Raw genomic sequence first — 12326 nt, forward strand, 5'->3', positions numbered from 1 at the left:
TACCAAATCTATATCCACTATCTTTATTTATATCAGTATCTACTTGTGGATTTACTGATAGTGCACATAATCCTACCGGGAGAGTAGGTTTAGTGGTTATTTCATCTGGGACAAGTGTGGAAGAGGCGGTAGTTTGCAAAATGGGTGCCAGCATGCTCATGTCTAATTCATCTCTTAGCGGAGGTTTTGGTTTCACTATATCAGAATTATTACAATTAAAAAAAATATGTTTACATGGTTTTATTTAATTATTTTAAACTACTTGTGTTATTGAATTCTGGTATACTAAATCCAGTTAGTGATGGTTCTGTACATCTTCCTATTATAGCTCTTGGTGCATCAGTAAGCTGAGCAAAATTAATTATTTTCCCATTGAATGTTACATCACTAATACAACCAACAAATGAGTCGGACATTGAAGTTTCAGCATCGACTTCCGGTGGAACACCGCCAAAGAAAAAGTCAGAGTAAAGGAACCGCACTGGTGACGGAGGATTTTCAGATCTAAATAATTGAGTTTCAACACATTTAAAACATTGAGTTTTTTTCTCAATTTTTAATCTTAGAATAGACAATACTTACTGGAAATTATCAAAATCATCAACACGAAGCAAAAGTTCTTGATTTGTGTGTGCAACAAATACATCATGCCACTGATCATCATCATATCGTGTAGATTGTGTGGAAGAAACATGAATTCCCCCACTTTTAAACGTTAAAATTCCAGATTTAATACGCAATGAAAAAACAGATGACCCATCTTTACCATATACTAGTAAACCATTTGATTGAGTAGTTTTAAATCTTAATATCAATTCAATTGAATTATCTAATACAAACAAATTTGGCGATCTAACATAGCCTCTACTGCCTGCCTTAAATGATACAAGGCTGGTAATCTAAAAATTTAACTCAAATTATTAAATAAGTCTTATATGAATTAAATATTTTCATTTTACCCTTTCTGGACATCCTGAAATAATACCCTGGGCATCGACATACTTGTTGAGATTTACTTGGACTGTACTAATTTGTACACTGTCTATGCATCCGTCGTACTTGAACTTAGTTACTTCTCTAATTCCATGATCTTTTGGATAACCACCAATGTACAAATGTTCAGAAACCTGTGTATACAATATTTTTAATTGTTTTAAATTTAATTTATAATCCTAGTAATCAAGATTTTTTTTTCAAATATTTAATTATTATTATTTTTGTTATTTAAAACCTATTGAACATGACGTGTTAAATGTTAGGGTATGAAACTATATACAACATGTAAATAAATTACAATAGATGTAATTAATGTAATTAATGTGATACATACCTGAAGATCGGTTCCTTTTCCATTGCATTCTCCTGTTTCTATGATTTTATCATCAACTTTCAGTATAGCTTCTTTACCTACTCTAGTTGCATCAATTGTATGCCATTTATCGTCATTATACGTAAGAGGAGAAATAAATGATGTGGTATCGGCACCCAAATTTAGCTGTTTTAATTTCACAAATTTAATAAGTACTCATATTTTACATAGTTAATATGAAATACTTACTCGAAAAACAATACTTCCTCCTTCTAGTTCAATAGACATAAAAGTATTGTCTTTGAAAGCTAAAAATATCAGTCCATCAGTAGATGTGGTTTTTATACTTAAAAGAATAGATGATTTAGATTTCATTTGGTAATAAAGAGATTCTATAACAACATATCCTTCACCATTCATACGAAGCCCAGAACTAGATGTGTTCATAAATTTATTCCTTAAAATAAAATAAATATTTGTACATTTTTATCTACAAACAGCAATGTATTTTTAAATAGGTACCTTTCAATTGATCCACTATTTACACCTGAAGAATCTACAAAGTTCCAAAGGCCAACAAATGTATTTCCAAGCATTAAATCTTCAACACGACCTTCTAACGATTGATCTACTATATCGTTTTGAGCTTGGAATGTAGCAGGTAACCCTCCTACAAATAACTTTGAATGATCTTTATCTAAATTCAAACTAGAAGAATTTCCGGGAAGAACTGTTTCTTTGGAATAAGTTATTTCATTAGAATTTGAACCTTTTCCTACATCTTCATGTACAACCAATTTCACTGTTTTACCAGTTCTATAAAAACATTCAAATTGTTGTAATAATTTTATTTTACTAATAGTTGCATTAAATTAGGTACCTTTCAACAACGACTTTATACCACTTGTTATCCGATACTATTTTATCACTAGAAAGTGTTGTAGTACCAGAACCAATATCCATTAACAATTCTAAATATCCATTATTAACTTGTAATGCCATGAAATCATCCTAATATGAATTATATACTTAAATTATTTTCAATTATATTAAATTAAATATGATGATATAATTACAGTTTTAAATCTTCTCATTCGACGACTAGTACCAACTTCGTTTCCAAGATACAATATGAGACCTGTTGGCTGATCTGTTTTAATATATATCGATGCAAGAGTGCTAATACTTTGTTGAGCTAAATTTTCAGGATTTCGAAGTTCAAGAGTTGAATTCTTTGATAAATTTACTCCTACTTTAATCCTGAAAACATATTTTATTAAATTACAAAAATATTAATAAAATTAATTATGTTGAGAACTTACCTGTTCACCATATTTCTGCACGTAATAACCTTAGTTTGAAGTGTTTTCACATTAGATTTCAACTTTTCTATTTCTTTTTGAAGTATTTCTGGCTTATTTTTCAGGCGATTAGCAGAATCAGTTGCATTTGGTAAAAGTGATAGTGCATTATCCACTAAATGACAAAATTACCAAATTTTTAACTAAATAATGAAGAATCTTATTATATTACTTAAACAATCTTACATTGCTTATTTGACTGTGTGACATCTTTAATAGCTTTGTCCGTGTCTTTATTGAGTTGTTGGGCTGCAATAAGATGATTTGGTAATGATTTAACAACATTATCAAGACTATTGATTAATTGTCGAGACTTTTCATCATTGGCCATAACAGTTTCCATGTTATTTTTTGATTTTGGAGTTTCGGATGCAATCTGTTCTAATTGTCTATTAAAAAAAAAACAATATAAATTTTAAATTATTATCAAATAATAGGCTACTAGGTTTAGAAGCTATAAGAGCTAAAAATAACAAAATATACACAAATTGTAAAATGAGCAATTTTAAATGTTATGAAAAAAAAATTATTTGAAAGTCAATATTATATTATAAGAAATTAATTTGTAACTGAATCTGCTCTATATTAATACTATAACAATTATGTGAAGCGAGTAAATGTAACTAACTTAAATATCTCGTCTATTCGTTGGTCAAATTGATTTTTTGAATTTGAAACTATTGATGATTTATCTTTAGCATCTTTTAATGATTCTTCTAAGCCTCCCTGTACTTGTTCTAAAGCCATTCTAACATCCTGCAGTAATTTTGTTGAATTTTGGTCAGCTATAGCAACTCTTTCATCAAGTCCTTTTGACTAAAACAGTTTTTATAATATTTATCAGTAATAATAAATATAGTAAGGAAAATAATTTTAGAATTTATCTTGGTCATACAATTTAACACATGATATATACCTTATTAATGGTTTCTTTGGCTGCATTACTTGCATTTTTAGCAGCATTTAATGATTTTTCTATTTCTGCTACTATATTTTTGTATGAATTTGCAGCTGCAATTGCTGTTTCAGATGCAGAGGTTGAATTTTTGACTAAAGACTCCATCAAATCAGCCTTTGGAAAAAAACAAAATTATTATTTACATTGTAATTAACATATTAATATAATATTATAATTATACCTATTTTAATGATAGATATTTTATTATTAAAACAATTATAATTAAATTCCTTTACAACGGTGGTGTATATACGTGTGAGGAGTAATGTATCTGGGACATACTACCCCCTCTTTCTTATAATATTTTTAGAATTAAATTTTATTATTTTTTAACTAGATCCAAGTGTTTATTCTATATTCTATATTTTGGAATAAATTTAGGGTTTCAAGTATAAAAACAAACATAATATGATAGTAATTTGTCTAAATATACATAATGCATTTAATCAATACCTAGTAAATAGTAATTGACTGATTACCCATTGTTTATCAATTTGTTAATTATAGTGATGGGAACTTACTCGACACTCAGTACAACTCACATTATTAAATATTCGGTAGACAATTAGTATTTAAATTAATGATTGTGATTAGACATTTTATAAAAGAAATATAATAACGTGTAGGTACACAAGTATACGATTTGTTTTAATATAATATATATGAAAAAAAATAGAATAACATATTACATTCAATTGGTTTTTCAATATTTTTTATAAATTCATAATTATTAAAATTTATCACAAGTTATTTTAAATTCAAAAAGTATAAAAAAAATTAAAATTTATTTTTTATTATTTATTTTTAAAATATCTGTGCTGGTAGTAGGTACCTACTTAATATGATTAAATAAAAAAAAAAAATTAGATTGTACGACTTGTAAAATAACTTAATTTGTGTAATGCTACCAAAAAAATTATAAATTGATTACCTAACTATGAATGATTATGAATAATTCGAATGCAAATACTTCGAAAGTATGAGCGAGAAGTGCGAAAAAGTAATAAAATAGGATAAATAAGATAGGTTATTAAAGGTTTTTAGGTATATTATAAGAATTTAGTAATTACTAATTTGCATTTGACTATTTTATATTATAGAGTTTAAACATAGTCAATTTAATTTCGAGAGAATCACTAGCCAAATAATTTTTCATTTAATTATTCAGCTGATTTCAATACCAAGAAAATCAGTCAAGAATTTTCAAAACAATCGAAATATTTTATTAAATCTAACAATCGAGTATTTTGAATAATTTATCTTGATTATTCCTATCACCAGTTAATTGCCAATGTAAAACTAAATCATATATACACCAATGCATTCTGCAAAATAAAATTAAAATACCTGTTCTTTAAGTCTATTGGAATGTTCTTTCGCTTTATCTAAACCTCTTTGTAATTCTTCCAGCACTCGTGTTTCTTTTTCAATTGCTGTTTCTACTTTAAATTTAGTGGCTTTCATTAATTCATTTTCTGCACTAAGCTTAGCAAATGCATCCTTAGATTGTTTTATGTCATCAACAGTCTCTTTTACTGTTTTCATTAACATTTCCATACCATCATTTGCTAAATCTTTTAGTTTTGTCAATGAATTTATTCGATCATTTTCTTTTGATAACGATTCACTGAAATTAATCAATATAAATTAGTATTGAACTTTTTTTTTTGTTAAGTTAAATAACAATTATTTTTAACTCACCGATTTGCATCATTTAGTACACCAGTTTGCATTGCTTTATCTTTAGCAATATTAGTATAGTTTTTAATATCCATAATGTCATCAAAGAACTTTATTTTTTTATTTTTTAAAGATTTTATTGATTGGGAAGGTGTTTCTAACGGCGATGCAAATTGTATCATTTTGTCATGAATATCATTTGATTTAATAAGTAAATTTTCTGACTCATTATTTTTATTTGTCATGTCTGGAAGCGATTTTTTTATGTCTTCCAACAATGTTTGTGCTTCATTTAATGCTGTATCAATTTGTGGACCTGCGCCATCTTGAAGACTTTGTGCTAAATTGGTTACTTCACTGACAGCTTTAGACGATTGTGACACTGCCTCATCTAATGCTAAACCCACTTCGATCGTCATTTTATTTGTTATATCACCTTTTGATTCTAATACTAATGCATCTGATAAAGCTGACTTTGACTAAACAATACATATTTTTTGTATTAAATAATTAATATTGTTATTTGTATTACTGAATAAAATTACCTTTCTATTTAGATTTGTGATGTCTTTTTGGAAATCAGTCAAATTTTTATTTAGGGGGAACAAATCAGTACTACTTGATATGAGGTTAGTTAAATTTGGTTTCAATTTTGATACTGTATCATTTAAATATAATAAACGTTGAGCAGTGAAATATCCATTTTCCACATTCTAGAAAATCATAACATTAAATTATTAACATCAAAATTGTTTTATCGGATTCTTTCTTATACTTTAAATTCATTGGAGACGTAGTATAGTTTAGTAAATAAACTATCTGTTACATCTAAAAGAGAATGTGTACAAGTGTCACATTCAAAGCAACCAACTCCAGTCATTTGATCCATATTTGGTTCAGGTTGTATTAATACCCAACGATGAGGACAATGGTCACATTTATCTCCAATTACACCAGGTAAACATTCACACTGTCCTGTTCGAGGATTGCAACTAACACCAACACTGTATTCAGAGTTACAACCACATGCTGTAAATATAATATAATATATTGAATTATTTAATAAATTATCTATAAATTAAAAATAGGTTTTATTACATATGCATCCTTCTTCAGTATAATTCCAATATCCAGGTTTACATCGATCACAGGTTCTGCCAGCAACACCAGGCTTACATCTACACAATCCTGTATTATCATCACACTGAGAACTTTCACTAGCTAAAGCACACTCACATGCCTTACAACCCTAAATGCAATTGAGAAAAATAAATGTTTTTATGAATTAGTAAGTTTTAGATTTTAAAGCTAGATATTCATTTTTTATTTGTTTTGGAATATTTTATGAATAATTATATACATATTGATATTGTATCCTAGTTTCTCTGCAAGTTCAACACAAAAAACAGAAACCTATAGTGTCTCACTCTGTATAATATATTAAATTCAAGAACTATATAATTCATAATACATTCTAATACAGTGTTTCTCAACCAGTGTTCCGCAAGTAGTGACCGTGGTACACGCGTATAGTATTACTTTATTACTATAGTGTTCCATCCAAAATGTATGGTTATAAGAAATGTGCCATGAGCATAAAAAGGTTGATAACCGCTGTTCTAATATTATATTTCCTTAAATATTGAACTTTAAACCATCTAATCAGTAATTATTAATTATTTGTACCTATAATTAATTTAATTTAAAAAGTGAGTAATTTTGATTTAACTTTAAAATGACGTGGTGTCTTTATTAGCATAACTATAGATTATCAGATTAATATTACATATTAAATACTTGTTGATTAAACTATATTTATTGTTTAATTATATTTGATAATTTAAAAGTTTACCTTGCAAGTTTCGAAACCATAATGATTTACAGCACATCTATCACATTTCTCTCCTTCTACATTTGGATGGCAGACACATAGACCATTATAGTTATCACATTTTTCCATTCCACATTTATCACAATCACATGCTTGACAATCCTTCAAATTTACAGCGTCTCCAAAATACCCAGGTCTACAATATTGACATGATTCACCAAAGGTACTGTTTAAACAACGTGTACATTTTCCAGTAATTGAGTCACATGATCCTGGATCTTCCTTGTTTATGTTACCAGAACACTGACATTCTTTACATACTTCTCCTATAAACATAAATTAATTCATATTTTATTAAATTTGATACAATAACATTAAATAATAAATTAACTTAAATAAACAAGGAAATCCCATTTAGGAATTATAAATGCTGTTTTAAAAGTAAATTTTTTTTTTTTAAAGAAGTTAAATAATATTTTATAATAAACCAAGTAATTATATTCTGTTTAATATATCTAGATTAGCGTTTCTTAACCTGGGGGTCCCGATTGTCTTGGCTGGGAGTCTTGGTGGTCAAAAATACTAAAACACCGATTTACAAAATGAACCTTTTGTTTAAAATTTGACTTTCCCTATGATATGATACAATTTTATACTTAATATAGATAGGAAGAAGAGTCGCAAAGTGATTGAGCACATTTTGTACCTTTTATGGGGGTCGCGAGACTAAATAGTTGAGAAACGCTGGTCTTAATTAATGTGTATTTCTTAAATTAATATAAATTTTGTACTTAAATAATTATAAACAGGGCAATTTACCAATTATACTCACCCTCATTTTTTCTCTTAATAATTTATTAATACATTTAGTGATTTAAGGAAATATTAAATATAGATACTTAAAGTGTATAAGGACTCAGAAACTAATCGTTCTAATTTTAATTTATACACAACAATATTTAAAAAATAATATATATTAACAATAAAAAACATGGTTCTAATAAAAACCGAAGTTGTATCACCACAGGACACTCCTTTCTTAGTATAAAAGTTAAGAATAATTGAAAATATGGTCGTTATTCTTACCAATAATCAAAATTTGAATAAATTAATTATTGAAGAAAAAATTTGGGTAATTATGTTTGGTGAATCATACTATTTATGAATATTATATTGTTTAATAATGATTATCACAGAAAAATATATGTAAGTTAAATTGAGTAAATAATTTAAACTTTGAAAAAAAATGTATACCTGGAGTTTCAGGGCTACCATAAAAACCAGCATTACAAGATTCACATCTTGCTCCGAAATAACCAGGTAAACAGTCACAGCTGATTTTATTACCATCTGGGCTAACTTCACAACCTGTCGCAAAACTAAAAATAAAATATATATTATCTATTAAAACAATTGATTTTTTTCATTTTATTATGACATGTTTTCATATTGAATTATTTATTTAATCTTATAATAATATATTATATCATAAAGACTATATAAATTACATATTGTCTTACTTGTTTGAAGCTATTGGTAGTGGACAGGCACATATAAGACAGTCATAAGGAGTGCCAATAGATGCATTTCCGTGATAACCTACAATGCATTTTTCACAGTGATCACCTGTAGTGTTATGCTTGCAATTCTAATAAAAAAAAATATCACAGTATTTAATAAATAAACTTATTTAATTATTATGCCACCTATTTATATAGATATATATTAGTTAATTAGCTATAATAGTACTAATTAGTAATTAAGCAATAATTTGAAAAAAATGTAAATAGTTTAAAAATTATTTAACTATTTTAGTACAGCAATACTCATAATTTATATTAAAACAGTATCCTTATGCAAACCTGATGATTTATTTTTTTTTTAAAGAAATAGGATGGAATGCATCATGAGACATTTCATATAAATTAAATATTAATTATTCAAGAATACATAAGCAATTAAATTAAAAATAAATTAAATTCTTAATGAGATTACATTGCATATTCCAGTAGCCTTGTCACAAGTATTTGAATGTCCATTACACTGACAAGGGACACAGAAACCTCCATAAGGTCCTGTTTGTGCTCTATAGAAACCATCAGCACAATCTTCACATGATAATCCAACGTAGTTGGCAGGACATTGACATTGTTCAACAGACAATGCAATTTCTTTTGATTGGATATATTCTTCTTGAGCAGTCTCCAATGATATACTTGATACCCTGAATAATGTTATTACTTATTATATTGTGCTACATATTAATATGGGCATTAAAATGATGTAGATTTTTAATTTAAATACTTTGTAAAAAAAAAAAGTGAAAATTAAAATGTTTAAATAAGAACCTAGTTGTTACTGTTGGATCCCAATAAGTAGCTCGGATGTAAATGCCATGTAAGTTCTGTAAAACCTGCATTATTTGTTCTCTAGTCGTCTGTAATCCATTAGCTAGTATGAAATTTTGTTCTACAAGTTCAACAAAACTTGGGAACAAAGTATTTGATGCTGGTTGTTCCAATGAAAAGTAAAACAAATAAGTATCATGGCCATATAAAATAACATCAGGACCACCAACAGCACTTCCAAAAAGATTTGAAGTATATTGAATGGAATAGTTTAAAAATCCTCCATATGATTTTATTTGGTTTCCCAAGTATTTTTTTGGAGCAAAGAAATATGTAATTTTTCCTTGTAGCTCTTTAGGTGTTAAATCAACTCCAAGTTCATCATCCTCTATTTTTTCAAGTAAAAATTCTACATCTTCAATTATAATTGGTTTAGTTGTTACATTGACTGTTTTTAACAACCAATTTTCCATATCATTTATCTAAAAACCAATTATAATACACATAATGTTTTTAAAAATATACTATTACAAGTATTTTAATAAATACCTCTGTTCTGTAAAGATTGGAGCTTTGACATCGGGTAGTTTTACCAAAACAGAAACATTTCGAACATCCTTCATCATTTTTTTCTTGTATATTAAATGTCCCATCTTTACATAAATCACATGCTTGACCATAAACATTAGATTTACAATAACACTCAGAGTTGTTCTTAAAAATTTGTAATAGATAAATAAGTAAAATTATGAATCAGTAAAATTTACTATAATTTTGAAATGTACAATGAAAAACAAACCTGATTACAAATTTCAGATGTTGTACCTCTGTAGTCACAATTACACAAATAACAACGAGGGAAAGACCAATGTCCAGAACGACAATGGTCACAAGAACGGCCAACAATGTTTTGCTTGCACCTAAATTATAAAATATAAGAATGTATAAATTAAATAATTATTATACTTATTATAGATGTTTTCAGTTATATTTATGATATATAATAATAATAATAGAATTTGCCAATTAAACAATGAATATTATTAACAAAAAAAAAAGGTGGACTAGTAGGTACCACTCTACTGTACAGTAGGTGTTAAGTGAGTTACTGTAATGGATATGTTAAACTTAAATTCAATGATATATCATTATAAACAAAAAATGATTCTGAGCACAGATGGTCGGTTTAAATCACTAAGTAAATTTGAAGATATGTTTATTGAAATTGCTATTGAACTAATTTATTTTACAATTAATACTACGGCAGGTTGATTTAATTTTTTCCAACAATTTTGTATTAATTACATATTTAGTATTTAATTATTATAGTAATATATTTATGTCATATTGGTATATTTTTATTATTTTTATTAACTTTAGTTTCAATACCACCTTGCTATACAACAGTGAAAATAGGTTCATGGTATAAAATTTTTAATAAACTATTAAAATGTTATATCTTAAAATTAATCAACGTATTTTTAAAACATCCAATGCGTATAGTAAAATTCATAATATACGTAAAAGTTTTAATTTCTTCCGAAAAAAAATTATTTATTTATTCATCGTTAAAATATATAATATTGTCCAAATTTGAACTTCAAGTGTTTATAAAAATAATTGTATTTGTATAGTTTTTAGATTTTTAGTTTTAGTATGAACTAATTATTTCAGATAATGAATTCAATTTTCAAATATTTTGTCAAAACAAACAATTTCTTATTATCATTAATACAAAAAAAAAAATTGAAAATTCCTACAAATAGATCAAAATTAAAAATATTTAGAAAATTATGTTATGTATAAGAAATACAAACAAAAACATTTTGTGAAGATTTCAAATAGCTATGGTTATTTTGTTTTAAAATTACTCTCAAAAAACATAATTGATTTTATGAAGTATTAGTTTTGTGTAAAAATGACTGTTTTTCCTTAAATTTTTTTTATTTCTCCCAGTTAGTTTGAAAAAAATTAGAATTTTTTACTTTTGACTCCCCAATGTACCAACTAGAGCCAATTTTGCATCATAAATCACCCCCAAAGTTTAAAATTGAAGCATTTTTAATGCCTCAACAAAAAAATGACAGAAAATAAAGAAATACATCATTGTAAAATGAATACATTTATCGCTCCGCTCAGGATATAAAATAAATTAATACAAATACTATAAAAATATAAAGCTATTAGCTGTTAACATAGTAAGATTAATAGATAACGAGTGAATATCTATAAATAAAAAAATAAATTATAGTAATTACTCGCAAGATCCATTAAATAAGTCACATTGACGATTTTTATCCTCCACGCCAAAAAAGTTACAGTTGCACTCTTCGCATCCAATTATTGGATCAAAGCCATATGTCATTGGTTCGCATTGATCACAGTTTTTCCCAACTACACGTGGTGGGCAAATACATTCTCCTGATGAAGTTTCGCATGTAGCAACTGATGGACAGTTACATGATTTACAATCCGGAAATCCAAAATACCCAGTTTTGCAAACTTCACATCGTCTACCGATTACATTAGGTTTACACTGACATTGGCCACCATAAGGATCACACACATAACTTAATGAACCATCAGAGTTACAATTACAAGGTAGTGCTCCACTATTATATGCAGTTGTTAATGAAAAAGTGGCTTCTTTACAAAAACCTAAAATAAATTTCCATGGTTAATAAGTTTATTGAAAAGTTATAATTTGATGTAAAGAGTATAAAATTTATTCATACTAATTAGTTAAGAATTAATTAATTGACATACATAATATATACCTATGAAAATATTTTAAAATCTAATGGTTATAATAGTAAATAATTATGATATAGAATTACAG

At 26.8% G+C, this 12326-nt stretch overlaps 1 protein-coding gene across 1 annotated transcript in view; it reads right to left on the reverse strand.

The window, feature by feature from the left end:
• LOC132930075 (laminin subunit alpha) overlaps positions 1-12326 on the reverse strand; it is a 28538-nt gene that overhangs the window by 1809 nt on the left and 14403 nt on the right. The window contains exons 21-46 of the mRNA XM_060995740.1: positions 11746-12145; positions 10287-10407; positions 10037-10201; positions 9488-9969; positions 9135-9363; positions 8660-8787; positions 8394-8518; positions 7161-7465; positions 6407-6557; positions 6084-6337; positions 5854-6021; positions 5330-5787; positions 4976-5255; positions 3587-3742; positions 3299-3486; positions 2857-3059; positions 2632-2785; positions 2386-2569; positions 2190-2320; positions 1832-2125; positions 1559-1766; positions 1331-1495; positions 960-1127; positions 583-899; positions 263-504; positions 4-195 (exon numbers count right to left, since the gene is read on the reverse strand). Coding sequence (XP_060851723.1) covers positions 4-195; positions 263-504; positions 583-899; positions 960-1127; positions 1331-1495; positions 1559-1766; positions 1832-2125; positions 2190-2320; positions 2386-2569; positions 2632-2785; positions 2857-3059; positions 3299-3486; positions 3587-3742; positions 4976-5255; positions 5330-5787; positions 5854-6021; positions 6084-6337; positions 6407-6557; positions 7161-7465; positions 8394-8518; positions 8660-8787; positions 9135-9363; positions 9488-9969; positions 10037-10201; positions 10287-10407; positions 11746-12145 — 5868 coding nt within the window. The remainder of the gene's footprint in view (positions 1-3; positions 196-262; positions 505-582; positions 900-959; positions 1128-1330; positions 1496-1558; positions 1767-1831; positions 2126-2189; positions 2321-2385; positions 2570-2631; positions 2786-2856; positions 3060-3298; positions 3487-3586; positions 3743-4975; positions 5256-5329; positions 5788-5853; positions 6022-6083; positions 6338-6406; positions 6558-7160; positions 7466-8393; positions 8519-8659; positions 8788-9134; positions 9364-9487; positions 9970-10036; positions 10202-10286; positions 10408-11745; positions 12146-12326) is intronic.

This window comes from Rhopalosiphum padi, chromosome 4 (assembly GCF_020882245.1).
Source record: "Rhopalosiphum padi isolate XX-2018 chromosome 4, ASM2088224v1, whole genome shotgun sequence".
NCBI lineage: Eukaryota > Metazoa > Arthropoda > Insecta > Hemiptera > Aphididae > Rhopalosiphum > Rhopalosiphum padi.